The 16,312-nt window shown below is 44.9% G+C and overlaps 3 protein-coding genes and 1 pseudogene across 3 annotated transcripts; 2 read left to right on the top strand and 2 right to left on the bottom strand.

Moving 5' to 3' along the window:
- Nucleotides 1-257: 257 nt before the first annotated feature.
- LOC112903356 lies at nucleotides 258-2,733 on the bottom strand. Its single transcript, XM_025972599.1, has 5 exons — nucleotides 2,399-2,733; nucleotides 2,128-2,289; nucleotides 1,886-2,039; nucleotides 394-462; nucleotides 258-316 (listed from the first exon to the last, which is right to left on the bottom strand). Exons 1-5 carry the CDS (start codon nucleotides 2,591-2,593, stop codon nucleotides 297-299), a joined length of 600 nt encoding a protein of 199 aa, XP_025828384.1. The 5' UTR covers nucleotides 2,594-2,733; the 3' UTR covers nucleotides 258-296.
- A 33-nt stretch (nucleotides 2,734-2,766) lies between these two features.
- Nucleotides 2,767-7,848, bottom strand: LOC112903542. The gene is made up of 4 exons (XM_025972804.1): nucleotides 7,141-7,848; nucleotides 6,471-6,511; nucleotides 3,460-3,701; nucleotides 2,767-3,353 (listed from the first exon to the last, which is right to left on the bottom strand). The coding sequence occupies exons 1-4, from the start codon at nucleotides 7,613-7,615 to the stop codon at nucleotides 2,897-2,899; spliced, it is 1,215 nt and encodes a 404-aa protein (XP_025828589.1). The 5' UTR covers nucleotides 7,616-7,848; the 3' UTR covers nucleotides 2,767-2,896.
- A 2,040-nt stretch (nucleotides 7,849-9,888) lies between these two features.
- On the top strand, nucleotides 9,889-14,076 carry LOC112903355 (F-box/LRR-repeat protein At3g26922-like). The gene is made up of 5 exons (XM_025972598.1): nucleotides 9,889-10,781; nucleotides 11,938-12,271; nucleotides 12,826-12,981; nucleotides 13,076-13,271; nucleotides 13,927-14,076. Exons 1-4 carry the CDS (start codon nucleotides 10,234-10,236, stop codon nucleotides 13,253-13,255), a joined length of 1,218 nt encoding a protein of 405 aa, XP_025828383.1. The 5' UTR covers nucleotides 9,889-10,233; the 3' UTR covers nucleotides 13,256-13,271; nucleotides 13,927-14,076.
- A 460-nt stretch (nucleotides 14,077-14,536) lies between these two features.
- On the top strand, nucleotides 14,537-16,103 carry LOC112903541 (annotated as a pseudogene).
- Nucleotides 16,104-16,312: the final 209 nt, after the last annotated feature.

Genomic DNA, 16,312 nt, shown 5'->3' with positions numbered 1-16,312 from the left:
TCAGTCACAAAAATAATACAGCAAAGGAACAACAGGAGAGCGATATTACAATAGCAATTCTAAAACTGGGAAACAATTCATGAACGCTAAGCCAGCAGAACCTATGTTACAAGGCTGCAAAACCAACATAGCAAGTTAAACCAGGCCTAGCCTACTAGATATGTCAAACAACCAACTACAGACTCAAGTCTTTGATATGAGTAAAACTGAAAGGGTTCAAAGAGGGAAAGAACATCATCCTTGTGAGCCTTTGCTTCCCATGATAGAATTCGGTCTTCCATTTGTTGTTGTACTGATTAAGTGTAGCATATTCCTCCTGCGCCGTTCGAGAAAAAAAAATTAAGTGTAGCATATTTGTCTTTGGTTCAAACCTTCTACCCCTGATGACTGAACCTTGGATTGGACGACTAGCATTGTGTTTAGGCGGCCCATGCAATTTCAATAATTTCTGCGAATTGCAACCTGCATGTCTCACTTTTTGTTACTCAAAACTGAAATATAAAATAAAACAAAAGGCAAATAACTTGAGTACAATAATAGACTTTAGCACTAAAGAAGCTTACTTTCACAAATTTCAGAATATCAAATTATTCCAAATATTTTACAGATGTTTACTAAAACTGGAAGTTTAACTAAAAAGCCATGCGGGACATCTAGGCTGTCTTTGACAAGTATCTTTAAAGATTTTTTTCCGTTAAAAAATATTATGGTATCATTTCTGCATGGACTGTATACATTACTTTGCACATTGCCCGCGAAAGCTAAGAACGTTTGTTGCATACTTCCTACAATAACAATATGTAATCTATCTCTGCACGACGATAGTATTTCATTAGTTTTGAAGCAATGGCATCCAATAACCTCCACACCAATAGCAAGAATCAGACTATCAGATGGCCAGTATTACATAATTCTAGCCAATGATATGGGTATGTAAGACAACAAGTAAAAAGAGGAAGCCAAATTAAACTGTTATACCATCAGAATTTCTTACAAATTGAGTTGCCATTTCTTCAAAAGTTCAATGAGTGGAAAAGAACAAAACATCAAGTGAAATGATTGAGCATGTCGCAATACAGACATAGAAGCGTAGAGGACCAACAAAGAAAAAATCATGTAAAACACTCATACACAAGTTTGAGAACACAGAAGACTCAGATAACAAATGGAGCAAGCACAGATAGAACAGTGATGCCAATATAACCACATGCATACTAGATTTCGAAGTTAATACTGGCCCTTGTCCTATAACTCATAAAGTTTGGAATCTCTAGTTCTGTTCTTGTACAGATTTATCAGACTCTGTGCAAACAAATTCAAAAATTCTGACCACCATTCTGCACAAAAATATTAAAATTTATTGCATAAAACCTGCATTAGTAGATTTATCACAAATAATACGTTTTCAAATTATTATACTACTAGTAGTTTATAGTAAGATACATTCAAGCAATGTAACAATAAAATATAGTGTATTGGAGACTGTGGGACTAAAAAAGGACAAGTTAAAAAGGAAGAAGAATTGCAGAAATCAACACATTGTGTCACTGCTTAAGTGTTAAACACACATTTTGTGTTATGACTCGACAAATCCGTAAGCTGACAGGTAACATTACCGCTACAAAACTACTTAATTCAACAGGTTAATGTATAATGGAATAGGATTCACTTAAACTCCCACAACCATTTTGTTTTCTACTTTCCTTTTCCACCAATTAAATGTAAAACGGTGGAAGGATTTTATTTCTCTACAACTGGCCCAGTAAGGCCAGTATTGATTAATACTAATGATCTTAGGAATTTCCTCATAACTTGGTTTCCTATCCCACATGTCAAAGCAAACTTCGGAAATACAGAAAGTGTGAACAATGATGTTAGAGCTTACATATGCCAAGTTTATTCAGGAACTTCAGAACATCTAGCACTCTGTCATCAACCACTTCACATTTGACTTCCACTACTTTAAGATGCTCTGATATCACATTTGATCTCTCTGTTGGATCAGGGCTTCCTTTCATTTGTACATTACTTTTGGGTCCCTACAGAGTATATGAAGATATTTGAAACATCAAACAACAATCTACAACAATTTTAAAATGTAGCTGTTATATTCTAGAAATTTTATACCTCGCAAAATAGTTGAAGAGTGAGCTTCTCTAAAACCGGTGAATGTTCAAGGATACATGTAAGAGCACTGAAGTCATCAGGCACACACCAGTATTCATTGAGTGACAAAGTCTTCAAGTTACTAAATATTGGGCAGCATTTCAAATCCCTTCTGAAAATAAACTGGGCATGCAAAGAGGAAAAAACCCTCATATTAAACATGATTAATTTAAAAAGGGAAAAGTGAACAAACAAACTAAACAATGACATATGATGTAAAGCATATGCATACCATTCTAGTGTCAGATATCAGCACCAAACTCTGAACCTTGGATAAACCTTGGAGAAGCACGCAGTCAGTATCGCCATTTACCCCATAACAACCAGGACAGCGCTCACCATCACAGTCCCCAGAGTCAGCATGATGACAGCAGAAGTCACCAGCATAAGCATCAATTCTGACAACCGCCTCCACTAGGGATGGCATTTTGTTAAGAATAGGAACCCTGCCGTAAAAGACCTCAAGCCACAATGAAACAAGATTTGAGGCATAAACATGAATGCGATGACTCTCACTGAAATCACAGTAGCGAGTGATACTTAGAGACTTCAGGGATTGCGACGATATCCTATCGAGCTCAAGTATGTCACATTCTTTGATCTCAATGACTTCCAACGCCGGGCAGCTAGAGAAGTCAACGAAGCTACCATTGAGATGTAGACTAGAAAGCTCTAACCTCTTCAGGTGTTGGGAGACGAGAGGCAGACCATCCAGATAAAATCGGCCGGTCTAAGCCCAACACTCGCTATTCAACCTGATATTAAGGCCGAGCACCCGAACTCTACACATAAGAACATGCCGGATCCAGAGGCGTATTCTGCACATGTCATCATCGTCAGCGTCCATATCAAGCAAGTTGAACTGGCACGTGTCGAGAGGCGAGCCTCCACGGAGGAGGAACAGATGGTCCACAAAATCCCGGAGCTTCTTCGCTGATGCCGCCTCATTCTCAGAGCTGCACGAGATACGGAGGCCCGTGGCGGACCTCCAGAGGTGGCGCCAGCGCCGGGCCAACACGCACGTCCGCACGGCCTCCTGCGCCGGCAGGAACGACAGGACGTGGTGAAGGACTTCTTCTGGGAGCACGTCGATGCTGGCGCGGCCGGCCCCCGGAGGCGCCGCCCTCCTGCCCTTTCCGCCCTTCCTCCTTGGAGGCATCCCGTCGAACGGATGGCGGGCGTCGATGCTGCTGGTGCAGGGAGCAACCAAGAAACGCTCAGACGACGCAAGGTGTTCGAGGCATATCGGGAGAGTGAAGATACAGCCTATTCGATGGGTGAACAGCACCTCACCTTGCCTGGGCGGCGGCGGCTTCACCGGCGGCCGCAGCAACGGCGCAAAAGACGGGAGGGCGCAGGGGCAGGGCTCGGGTGAGTCCGCGCGAACCAGATGGGCGGATCTTGCGGTTGCGGGGCGGAAGAGCGGCAGGAGTTTCAGGTCGCCATGAGCGGCGGCATTCGATTTCAACCTTCAGCGTTCCTGGCGGCGGTGGGGGTGGAAAAGAAGCCGAGGGGATTTTGCGGTCCCCGACGAGTGGGCCCCACGGTAGGGTTCATCGGATACACCGGTCCCCCCCGTACGGCCTGTACGGCCGCTCCGCATTGCACCGGAACCCGGATACGTAAGCCACCGGTAAACTAACCAGGTCTAGCAAGATAATCAGAACAGCTAATCACTGAATCTTAAGCTGACAGTCTGGAACTGCAGGAACAACTGAAGAACATCTAGTTTGTCTGTAACTCTTTAACTTGGTCCAACAATTGGAACTGTGCATAATCCCACGTGCAGAAATGTAACATTCTTAAGCTCTATTTATTTAAATCTGAGGGAGCTTTATTGGACTACTCCCTCCGTCCCAAAAATCAAGTTATTATAGAATTCAAAATTTGTTCCAAAAATAAATTATCTTACCCAATTTAGAAAGTGCATATGCATGCAAGAATCAATTAGTACCAAATATGGGTAATAAATAGAGGTAAATATGGTCATTTTACCCTTTTGTTAATTTATCCTAGAATTCCTAGGATGACTTATTTTTTTATAAACCAGTTATCCCAAAAGCTAGAAGTTAGAAAGCTAATGACAGGGTGTTTCTAATTTCTGGTTTTCAAGGATATTTGACTTTTGGAGATCTTGGAAGCCATTGGTTCAAAAGTGCCTAGAAGCTGAAATAAACAGATCTTTTGCAATTTGTGCATCCCACTCATGTTGATTTCATTTTAATCAATCTTGAAATTTGAAAATGAACTGGGAAACTGGAACCGACATGCGCACACATGAAACTCCAAATTTTTCAAGCCTTTTTCAAGCCCAGCATCATTGGCCACCACTTGCGCATCCCGAATGAAGTACCAGGTTCAGCAACAAAACCGGAACAAACTTCCTACCGAGTCGTAACTACCAGGTGGGACAGAAACGCAATCCTAGCAACTAAAACGGCATGCTTAATTTCTTGGTTTATATCAGTGCTTCGCCTGAAAGAAACTTATCATGTCCAGCTAGATAACCGAAAAGGCTAACTCTTAACTTGGTCAGCAAGTGGAACAGAATACAATCCCACAGGCAAAAGGCTGCGTTCTTCAGTTGTCAGTGCTTCCGCTGATGCAACTAGTTTCGGAACAGACTCAAGTGGTAGAAGTTTTGCCTCCTGCTTTACGCTTCTTCCCATTGAAACTGAAACCTGTACAGGTATAAAACCAGAAATGATTGAGACGAAAATAAAAGGCAAGTGAACGAAGAATAGCGTATAAAGGTTTCACTTCACCGAACTGTGGCATACTGGAATGTTCTAAAGCTGCAGTGATGTACAACTAAATGGAGTTACAATAGGAACTTTCAGTCAATTACTCCTGTTGCATTCGGGACATTGGAAGTGTTCGACATGCAACTTTGAAGTTCACATAAATAAGTATGTCAGTACATTATTGTGTTTCTGACACGAAACTCTGAGTGTGGTCAACTTTTAAATAAACTATGTTGGTACAAACCTGTAAAAACTATCAACCAATCTAAACAGTGTTTTATATATTTCTAGACGGATGCATGGTTTTTTTTTACGATACATGAGCAGGAAGAAACTACTGATCTAATTAGTATTTCATTAGTTTGGAAGTAACATCTCCCAATATTTCCACTACAAACTAACACTAGTAGCACGAAAATAAAGATACTCATCAGAAGGAGAAAGCCCTCAAGGCAAAATTCTAGCTGATATAGTGCGATATCAAAGCTGAGAAGTTAAAGTAGCCAGATGGAAATGAACTTGGATATCATAAAGTTGTCTATTTCCACCCTTGCATAGAACTTGGTCACTTCCATAACTGTTCAACTAGCACATGGGTACCAGAACTTTCTAAGAGGGTGAAAACAGATTCAGGGGTTCCAATAATAGTTATTCAATAATGAAACATAATAGTTATAATAGTTATAATAGTTAACTCAGCAATACAATAATGAAACATAGAAGAAATAAGAATATTCCATGGAAGACACTCATACAATAGTTATATATAGACACCTAATGAACAGAGAGAGGTTTATCTAATGAACTTCTGAAAATAACATTTAGCCCACCTAAAAAATTACATATACAGTAGCTATTCAACAAAATCTGATATATGGACACATTTGTGTTATTTTACAGAACTAATCAGCAAACAACATACTGTACTACTGCTCTGCCACCAAAAAGAAAGGTGCAACATGTTTCCTTTTTTCACGCACTGACTAGGGTTTCATTTCTCTCTAGCTGTAACATTCACTGTTTTCCTAAAGTTAGGACTTAGGAGTTTCTTTGAAGCTTTCTCTTTCCCTGATATAGAGGCAACCAATTTAATATGAAAAACATGGAGAGTGAGTCTATGTGTACAAACACCTGTGACCAAAATGGATCCAATGTTAGATTTTCATTTCTACAATAACATGGTATACCCAAGTCATTGCTTTGGTAACTAATATGGAGTTCTTTCATTCCTTGCCACTTCAATTTACCATATGTTAAGCCAGAGAGCATAAATATAGAGACCGCGAGAGTGTTGCACAAAAAAAAAACATACTGATGTTAAGTTTACTCAGGAACTCCAAAACTTTAAGAACTCTTCTGTCAACTGTTCCACATTAGACTTTAACACTCTTAAGGCGTGGTGATTTAGTGGATGGTAGCTCAGTTGGATTGAACCTTCCACTCATTTTCACATTAACTTTTAATCCGTGCAGTATCATAAAGGTTGCACCAAGATCAACAAACAATCAACATAAAGTTGTACAATGCAACAGTTATCCATTTTGAAACGAAACTGTTTACCTTGTCGAATACAAGAAGATAAAGCTTGAGGCTCTCTAGAACTGGTGAATATTTAAGAATACATGATAGTGCATGTACATAGTGCTCAGTGAGTTTCAAAGTCTTTAACCGACTAAAAGTAGGGCAACATTTCAAGTCCCTCCTGAAAATAAACTGGACAAGTAGCAAGCATATAGATCAATAAATCTTTACAATAATATGAATGATGTTTGAAACAAGAAGAGCAAGAACCTGATTATTTGAGGTGTAAGCATACCATTTCAGTGCCAGCTCCAAACTCCAATGATTTTGCTTGTGACATACCATGCAAAAGCACAGACGATGTGAAATTTGGTATGCAACCTGTGCAGTTCTCATTACCACAGTCCCCATTGTTAGAACGGCTGCAACAGGCACAACTTGCTGCTATTGCAACATCTGCCAAAACCAACAAGGGCATGCTCCTGAAGTATAGGAATCCTTCCTCCAGTGACTAGTAGCTCCAGTGAAGCAAGATTTGGGGCGTGAATTCGGGTGCGGGAACTCTCGTTGAACATGTGGCTCGTATGATGTTTAGACGCTTCAAGGACAAGAATGAGATCCTCTCGGCATGCATGAAGCTGCAGTCTTTGATCTTAAGGCCTTGCAACGCGGGGCATCTCAAGAAGTCAAGAAACTCGTTGTTAAACACTAGGCCACGGAGCTCTATATCGGTCAGGTGTCTGGAGGCGAGGGCCGGGTCCTCCAACCGAAGAAAAGCAGGGGTTTCCCCATGGACCTTGAGCCGGAGCACCTGGGCGTTGCACATCATGCCGTACCAGACCCAGAGCCTCAAGTGGCGAACGTCGACGGCGTCCCCGGCGACCCTGACCTCGAATGTCTCGAGAGGCGAGCTTTCCGCGGAGGAGCTGGAGGCTGTCCACGAACTCCCTGACCTCCTCGAAGGGGGCCGGCTCCTTGCCGTCGGCGCCGACGATGCGCAGGCCGGTGGCAGACTTCCAGAGGTCGAGCCAGCGCCGCGCGAGCACGCAGGTCTGCACGGCCTGCTTCGCGGGGAGGAAGGAGAGGACGCGGTGCAGGATCTCGTCCGGGAGGGCGCCGATGCGGTCGCCGCCGCTCGCCGGAGCTGCGGCCGGCGCTACCTTGCGCGATTTACCCCCAGGCATTCCGCCGCCGCGGGAGGATGCCTAGGTCCGAAGGGCAGGAGGCGACGGGGCAAGCTGCGAGATTTGGGGACGGGGCAGGTTTGGGTTTCGTCGGTGGCGGCGCAGATGAATTGGGGCGGTGGGGGAAGCTGGTTCGCAGCGGCTGCAGCTAGGGTGGATCCATATCTGCGGCCGCGATGCTGGGCTGGCGGCAACTGTGCACTGGGCGGCGGCGGCAGCAGCGGAGGTGGGAAGGCTGGAGGCAGGAGAAGGATGCGGGAACGCAGTAATTGGAAAAATTACCGCCGCCGCATCCATAATTTTTCTTTCTTTCTTATTTATATAAGAAATTCGCGGAAGCCAACGTGCATATTCATTCTAGTTGATTTTCTTTTTAACAATTTTAATTGAAAAATTAGATCTGTATGCTTAAAAAATCCATCTGAACATTAGAAAAGTATCGTTAAAAGATTGAGCTCCAAAATATTGCCATAAAAACTTACTATCAAAGCAACTTCAAGAGACTCTCTATATTTTTTTCTTTTTATCAGGAATAGAAATTTCGATCGAAAAATATCCTCCAACAACTTCTTCAAATAGTTATCCAAATGTAGCCATCCTCCACTCCGTATTTCTCTCTAGCAAAAAATAACGAAAATGGTTCTCTAGAGTGTACATGAGATATAGGAAAATTGTTGGAGAGTGAAAATATATAGAAAGCGATTTTTATACAGAAAACTCTCCAAATGATAATTTAGAGAGTGAAATTTAGAAAGACTCTCGGAGATACTCTAATAAAAATTCATGCACTCCCTGTGCCTTCGGCTCATATAAGTGTTTCGTATGACCCTAGTTTCAGCATCTCCAAGAGACTCTTTAGAAATAGAGATTTGGGTAAAAATATTTTACCCTCCAACAGTCTCCTCAATTGGATATCTCTATTCCGGATTTCTCACCAGGTAAAAATATAGAGTGAGAATTGCTCTCTAGACTATGCGCAAAATATAGAAAAACTGTTGGAGAGTCAAAAATATAGAAAATAAATTTTATTCAAATAACTCTTTAAATAATAATTTAAAGAATAGATTTTACAAAGTATCGTGAAGATCTGCCTCATCGTTGTCCGAAACCCTCTCCCCCGCGCCACTCTTCGACGAGCGCTACAAACCCGCCCACACGATTCCATCTGTTGCATGTTCGTGGCACCGTGTGGCGAGCTCATAGCTTCTGATGGCGCAGATGACTCCGTCGGCTTCTACAACTTCCCCATCACCGTCAATCTTGATCCATATCGACCTTTAATTGCTATCTTCACGCTTGCCTTCTACTCAACCTACTCACCACGCGTGCCGCGATAACTCACTCCTCTATTAGACTATTACGCTGATGAATTTGCACTCATCAGCCGCTCTGCATGGTCCACGCCACGATCGAGGCCATCTGTCATACCTCAAAATTACTTAAATTTGGATGTGAATAATAGATGACATTATTAAATTCAATTTTCTCATATTTCTAGATATTTTAACATTTTCACTATTGAGAAAACATATAACGGTAGAAAATAATTATTTTTCTAAATTAATATCGACGAACAGCCGCGTTTAATGCATACATGCTTCGGCATAATATTTTTTATTAGAATCGTGGTCTCTGAAATTTTATGTAATTTCAAAAATTTTAAAAATAAGTAAGTTAATATTGATATCTATATAAAGTTGTATGCAAAGATAGATAAAATAGTATGTACAGTATGAAAATGGTATGAAATTGATGTTAATATGGGTGCAAATTGGTGATCCTTAGTTCACCTGCAAATTGGTGATGTTAAATATTTTTTATTCAAATATTTATACTATTTTTTAAAAAATTGAATCTTATTTTGAAGAAATAGTAAATATTTGAACTAACGAGAATTGGAGGTGCACGTAAGGGTCACCAAGTTATAGTTCTAGATGTTAATATTATAAATGGTGATTTTACAAAATTTATATTTACTCATGAATCCATCCAGTATGGCCCTATTTGTTACCGCTTGCGTCCGTCACGCTTAGATTATAATCTAAACAAAGATTTTCTTGCTTATCATTTTTCACTTCTCATAGTATAAATCTCTGGCGGCTTATCACGTAGCGAAAAATAATCGATATTTTTGGTGGGATTATTGTTTATTTTCAACGATGACCTGATTATAATTCGAAACAAACAGCGCCAGCGCCATGCGGTGGCAAAAATCTAAATTTCTCTGTTTTGACTTTTCACAGTCCGACTGTGGTGAGGTTAAAGCAGGTTAAGCAAAGCAAAGCAGTTTGAGCCTCAATTCACCGGCTGGTGAGGTCCTCCCCCTACCGCTCCGCCGCTCTCCCATCTCCGCCTCTCCCAGTGTCTTCTCTCCTCCGCAGCCTCGGCCGTCCTTGGCTCCCCGCCGAACCGCCTCCCAACTCCGAATGCGCCGGCCGGCAGGCCGCGTGGTGTGCCTCCGCCTCTCGCCGGCGGCCAGCCCGGCGTTCCTTCCCTGAAGCCCTCCGCGAGGCGCGACCTCGCTCGTGTCGCCGGTGGCCGCGGCCTAGAAGGAGAGTCTCCTCGTGCTCGCCGCCGGTTCGGCAGCGGGCAGCCGCGCCCACCACCTGTTCGACGGAATGCCGCGCGGGAGCAAGGCCGCCAGGAACGCGTCGCCGCCAGGGCCCGGTCGCGGTGGGGACAGGATTAGCGCGCTGCCGGACGCCGTCCTCCAGCACGCGCTGGGCTTCCTGCCCGTGCGGGAGGCCGTGCGGACGTGCGTGCTCGCCAGGCGCTGGCGCCACCTCTGGCGGTCCCTGCCCTGCCTGCGCATCGTCGACGTCGAGGTGCTGGGGAGTGTCAATGAGCTGACCAGGTTCGTGAACAGGATTCTGCTGCTTCGTGACCCAGGATCGGCTCTTGACGGTTGCGAATTTGATCTCCGTGGTTTCGAGTACGTGGATCCTGTTTCCGTCGACCTCTGGATACGGCACGCGCTGTTGTTACGAGCTCGAGTGCTGTCCCTCAGTGTCCGGTGGACCCCACTGTACAAACCTTTTGATTCACAGTACCTGAGTACTTTGCATCTTAACGGTGTACAGTTGTCCCACAATGCTCTTGATTGTTCAAGCTGCCCAATGCTGGAGGATCTTGAGATCACCTTGAGTGATATCTATGCCCGCGAGATCTGCACTGCCGGAGAAAGGCACATCAGTGCCGGTCACAGGGAGCTTTAGTGCCGGTCCCTGTGACCGGCACTAAATGGCCGGCACTAACGTGACAGTCGTTAGTGCCGGCTATATTGACCGGCACTAAATGGCGCGTGTTAGTGCCGGTCCGTTATTCCAGCCGGCACTAACGTGTGCAAATATCAATCCCCTAGAAACCATTGTTCAGCATGCTGCATTGCTGCTAGCTTCCTAGTCATTGCAAGTCTCAGCACTTAGCAACTTTTCAAACAAAAATTACATGAGAATGGCAGGAGACAGTATAATTTTATCAAAACTTAGCAGACCAGACATGGAAATAAGTACAGAAGCATCAAAACATTGTTGATGTGCAATTAACCAGATGCTTTTGCAAGTTGATGTGCTCACCTCGAATCCGTTTTTGCGATCGGAGGGCGAGGAGGAGGTCCGGAGGGAGGGGTCGACGGTGGGGGCCGGAGCTTCGGGCGGCGGCGGCAATGGGGCGCGAGGACGCGGAGCAGTGGAGCGAGGACCTCGAGGCGGCAGGGGCAGCCGGGCGGCCGGGCTGCGCGGAACGGGCCGCGCGCGAGGACGACGAGGTGTGCCGCGGCCGGAGCTTCGGGCGGCGGCAGCAATGGGGCGCGAGGACGCGGAGCAGTGGCGCGAGGACCCCGAGGCGGCAGGGGCAGCCGGGCGGCCGGGCTGCGCGGAAGGGGCCGCGCGCGAGGACGACGACGTGCGCGGCGGCCGGAGCTTCGGGCGGCGGCAGCAATGGCGCGAGGACGTGGGGGCGGCAGGTAAGTTGGGGCGACATCGTCGATCTGAATGGGCGAAGGGGCTAATTTGTTGAGGGGATGGCGCGGTTAGTGCCGGCTAGTGTTACCAGCCGGCAGTAACGCGCCCATGTGACGTCAGATGGACAAGTTAGTGCCGGCTAGTGTTACCAGCCGGCACTAACTTGCTCAAGTTAGTGCCGGCTAGTGTTACCAGCCGGCACTAACGTGTACCATCCGCGCGGGAATTGGCACGTTAGTGCCGGCTGGTATTTCTAGCCGGCACTAACGTGCCCGCCTTATACTGTTGAGGCACGTTAGTGCCGTCTCGTTCTTAACCGGCACTAACGTGCTGGTACCGATAGACCGTTTTCTAGTAGTGCTGCTCTCCGTTCTCAAAACGTTTGAGCATAGTGAACTGCAAGTTTTGTCTTGACCATGTATACAGTACTCGTATTTCTGCACCCAGTCTCATTTGGCTCAAACTAGAGTACTGCAGTGGTGCACCTCCTTTGCTTGAAGGAATGGCGTCATTAGAAAGCGCATGTATCAGGTTTGGTTGTGGGGTTGATGATTTTCGCATGGAAGGTTGCTATGCGGACTGTTGCGGTGAGTGTGTCTTTCTTTATGATTATGGTGTTCAAATTGATGGGCGTGTCCTTCTTCAAGGTTTATCAAATGCCTCAACTTTGGAGTTTAGAGCTTCCTTTGGCATGGTACCATTACACTTCCATCCACTACGATTCTGTATTCTTTGTCATTTGTTAATAACTATTTTTATTGCACTAATGTATCCATCACAACTGTTCAATTTCATGTGAATGACCATCAAAGGGGATTAAAAGATCATATCGTGGTGACTATATGCAGGAGATTTTGTTAGATATGTTTCCTTGATAGGTTTTCACTTCAATGCGTTCAGTTAGTTCCTGAGTAATCCATGATGTGATTACTCTTAGCTGCTGTTATGTAACAGGGGCGGATCTGCAGGGGGTGCTCCCCTCAGCCCATGCATGTCCAGTAATACTAGCTCTTTAATCCTGAATTTTGCATATAAAATATGAAGTTAGCTTAACTGTAAGAGTCTTAGCTAGCACCCCCTTTGAACTTATCGTAGCTGTGCCCCTGGTTATGTTCAATATATGTGTTCATGTAGATGAACTCACTGAATTTCTGGTGTTTATTCACCACCCATATACGCTTCTGTATATCTTCCACAATTGCTTCTTGAGTTGAAATCCTGACCTTGATTTACTTCTTTGAATTCCAGTTTACTTTAGAAAAAGATTTGGTATGCTGCCCTACATTCAGCAATTTAAAGACTTTCTATCTCATTAATTGGTGTTTGGCTGGTGATTTCCGCGCGCTTCTTGGCTTTCTACGATGCACACCAAATTTAGAGAAACTCAGTCTTCAACTTTGTCAGGTATGCACTTTCCAAATATGGCTGTTGTTACCTTACTAAAACTATCATGTATGACAGGATGAGTGGTTTTCATAATTTTGTCCATTTGTTACAGAAAGAAAAATGTGTACTGAAAATGGAAGACAGCAATCCAATTGGACAATCATTTTCTCTAGGGAAACTTAAGATAGTCGAAGTTAAATGTGAAAAGATTGATGAAAGGGTTCAGAGAACTTTGAAGATCTTGAGTTCAATTGGAACTTGTCTTGAGGAATTTAACATCCAGAAGATCTAGAATACAGAGTTTCAGTGTAAGTTAGCAACACTTCTCAACGTTATAGTTCAGCAATTCACCAATAATTGACACAGGAAATGATCTATTAAATTAATCGAATTTTTTTTCTTGCGTACTATAAACTTTTGAGATAAGGTTAGACATGTTCATGTTTGTTGAGGAGATGAACAATAGAAATCCCCTTGCTTGGGGCTTCTGATGCATCACATCTGTTGCCATGGAAATATAGGTTACAATTACTGTCTATTATCACCTATGTTTAGGTTCCACGGTTCTGCTGGTGCTGGTTATTGGTATCACTTGAGTAGTGCATTTGTGCTACTTATGAACATTTTAATAGAGATCCTACCAGAACTCGAAAGGAACATCTATCCCAATTCCTTAGCATTTGAGGCACGAATGTTTTATTACAGGACATTTGTATCTTCGGAAGACAACATTTTCTGGTCTTTGCCTTCTCGTGATTGTGATTAATCAAATTTTTATATGGATAACACATGGGTGCTCTTCATTGTTCTTGTGGTATTATTTTTGGCAGGCGTATAAATTGTAGATTGACTCAGCTAGAAAACTTGCTGCAAAATAACTAATCATAATTTTTGCTCAACTTCATCTTTCAAGCAGCTGAAACATTTTTGTTTCTTCACTTGACGCCTCTCGTATTTGTTCAGGTTTCGGTCCTGGGAAGCATGGAGAAAAGTTGCGCTATAAGGCTTTTGCCAGTTAAAGCTGTTGCAGCTTCTTCACAGTTAAATGTTGCATCCATTTTGTATCGTTATGCTACTCTTGTTAGTTTGGATATGTATGTATGTAATTTTGTATACGAGTGTTTGTGATATTAAGTTTGCTTGTGAAGTAAATGAACAATTTTTTAACTAGATGACGTCCATCTGAACTTACAAGCCTTCTCCATCTATGTGCAGGTTTCTAGCTCGAGCTGTGTGTGAAGATTTGGGTTGTTTATAGGCCTGCAGTCGTTTGATGATTTAGGGATCCGTGTCTAAATTTGTTCACTTTCATTATTAATAGGAGTGAAGTCATGCCGATCCCGATTCTAGAAACAACATGGTTTGCATGCAATGTGGTTTTGTTGTTGGATCTGTTTCATTTGTCATGCTATGCTGTTAATCGTGTACGGAGGTTGCATAGACGCATAGTATCCTGTTCGTTTTGATGGCCCAATCTTTGTCCAATAGAAGCTCCATCCATATATATGATTTCAACAATACACTGTACGTTACGCTAGGGCGCGGCTCGCGCATCTGGTTGGAACGGATCGCCATGCCTGCTGCATCTCCGGCGGACGTCGCGGCCTCTTCCCGTTGGTCCGACCTCCCCTTCGATCTCCTCCCCGCAATCTCCCGCCGCCTCCACGTCGCCGCCGACTACGTCCGCTTCCACGCCGTGTGCAAGCCCTGGCGCGACACGCTTCCGCCGCCCCGCGTTCCTGCCGCTGCTCCTCGCGCCGGTCGACGGCACCGGCCACCAGACGGTTCGCTGCATCTTCTCCCCCAAGTCCGCCCGGCGCTCCACCGCTGCCGTCGAGATACCCGTACGGGACAGGAGATGGGTGACAGCGCGGACGGCGCCGCCGCTGCCTTCTGGCTCCTCGCCGCCTCTCGTCAATCCACCAGCCTCGTCACCCCTCTCACCGGATCAGCCGTCGCCGCCCTCCTGCCACCCTTGCCCGGCGGCATCAGGCCGTGGGTGAAGCACGGCGCCGGCGTGGTCTCCGGCGACGGCACCGTCTTGCTATACGGCGCTGCTCCGGTCTGGATGCAGGCGCGAATCATGGCGGCGCTTTTACGGCCTGGCAGCACGGTGTGGAAATCCGTACAAACAAATCACTATCTGCGGCCTTATGATCGGGACATGGACAGCTGCTGTGTAACGTACCATGACGGCAAGACATCGGGGACGACCATGGTCGTGCCAGTGACATTGAAAGCCTTGCGAGTGCGCTGTCGGTGTCGGTGTATGCGCTGCAAGAGGAGGAAGGCAGTCAGCTGCTGTGGGTCAAGAGGGATGGGAAGAGCTTAGCCGACCGCATCCTCTTCCTGGGGCGGCCGAGCAGCTTTTCGCCATGGACGCCGTGCAGCTTGGCATGAGTGGAGGTTCTGCGTACTTCCTCGATAGGAGGCCGCTCTATGGGGGAACCTGGAGCAAGTCTGCGCTGGAGCGGTGCCGGGTGTTCAGGTACAGCTTCCATGACGACACATCGGAATTTGTGGAGCAGTTGCCTGCCAAGTGGAATTGCAAGGCTTGCATGTGGTTCACGCCCCAACCTGACTTTGCAACAGCAGAGGTACAGTAATTTAGTGCAAGTAAAAACATGATGTCATCTTTAATTTCCTCTCATATTAAACTAAATCAACTTATTACTAATGCACAAGTAAACCTTGGTTTGCATGTACACTTGCAGGAGATTTGCGACAGGGTTGAGGATTTAAACAGAAAGGCAGCAAAGCCCAACAAACAATATAATTTGGGGCTGATTTCAGGATACACGTGGGCAACCTGTCACGGAAGGTGGACAGCAATCAGCTGCGACGATTCTTTAGCAAGCACGGCAAAGTTGCGGATGCGAGGGTCATGTATGACAGAAAAACTGGGAATTCAAGAGGGTTTGGCTTCGTAGCCATGGCAACTGCTGCTGATGATGAACCAGCCGGTGCTATCGCCAAGCTCCATGGACTGGTAGTAGGCCAATATGTTGTGAATAAGTATTAGACAATAAATTGAATGATAATCCATTTATCCATGATAACTAATCATTCATGTCGTGTCATTGTTGCAGAGTTTAGATGGCCGTCCCCTGAGAGTGAAGTTTGCAGATCAGGAGTTGTGATCAGAATATCCTTGATCTCAGGCGCTCAGTGACTGTTCCTGTGGAGAAGCGACAGCCGGCGGCAGATATGAAGTCGTTCTGATAATGCCTCTGCACCATCAACTGCACGTATTGTGATTGTTTACTAATGTAGGTGTTGATCAGTGCAACTAGTTCTCATGTAGGTGTTAATATACCGTACCTGAACAGTACATAAGCATGGAAACAGT

The sequence above is a fragment of the Panicum hallii genome, chromosome 8 (assembly GCF_002211085.1).
Source record: "Panicum hallii strain FIL2 chromosome 8, PHallii_v3.1, whole genome shotgun sequence".
NCBI lineage: Eukaryota > Viridiplantae > Streptophyta > Magnoliopsida > Poales > Poaceae > Panicum > Panicum hallii.
Note: the sequence above shows the minus strand (reverse complement) of the source record. Positions and strands in the feature narration are given on the sequence as shown.

Bases quoted from the DNA above. Each gene is read 5' to 3' on its own strand.
- LOC112903355 (XM_025972598.1), top strand. From the start codon at position 10,234: ATGCCGCGCGGGAGCAAGGCCGCCAGGAACGCGTCGCCGCCAGGGCCC. The intron at 10,782-11,937 runs CTGCACTGCCGG...TTTCTAGTAGTG, and splicing joins GATATCTATGCCCGCGAGAT to CTGCTCTCCGTTCTCAAAAC. The intron at 12,272-12,825 runs GTACCATTACAC...TTTGAATTCCAG, and splicing joins TTAGAGCTTCCTTTGGCATG to TTTACTTTAGAAAAAGATTT.
- LOC112903542 (XM_025972804.1), bottom strand. From the start codon at position 7,615: ATGCCTGGGGGTAAATCGCGCAAGGTAGCGCCGGCCGCAGCTCCGGCG. The intron at 3,702-6,470 runs GTAAACAGTTTC...CCGTGGGGCCCA, and splicing joins ATCTTCTTGTATTCGACAAG to CTCGTCGGGGACCGCAAAAT. The intron at 3,354-3,459 runs GTGAGGTGCTGT...CTGCACCAGCAG, and splicing joins GCCGCCGCCGCCCAGGCAAG to CATCGACGCCCGCCATCCGT.
- LOC112903356 (XM_025972599.1), bottom strand. From the start codon at position 2,593: ATGCCATCCCTAGTGGAGGCGGTTGTCAGAATTGATGCTTATGCTGGT. The intron at 463-1,885 runs GTAAGCTCTAAC...TGAGACATGCAG, and splicing joins CCTGAATAAACTTGGCATAT to GTTGCAATTCGCAGAAATTA. The intron at 317-393 runs GTTCAGTCATCA...CGAACGGCGCAG, and splicing joins TGCTAGTCGTCCAATCCAAG to GAGGAATATGCTACACTTAA.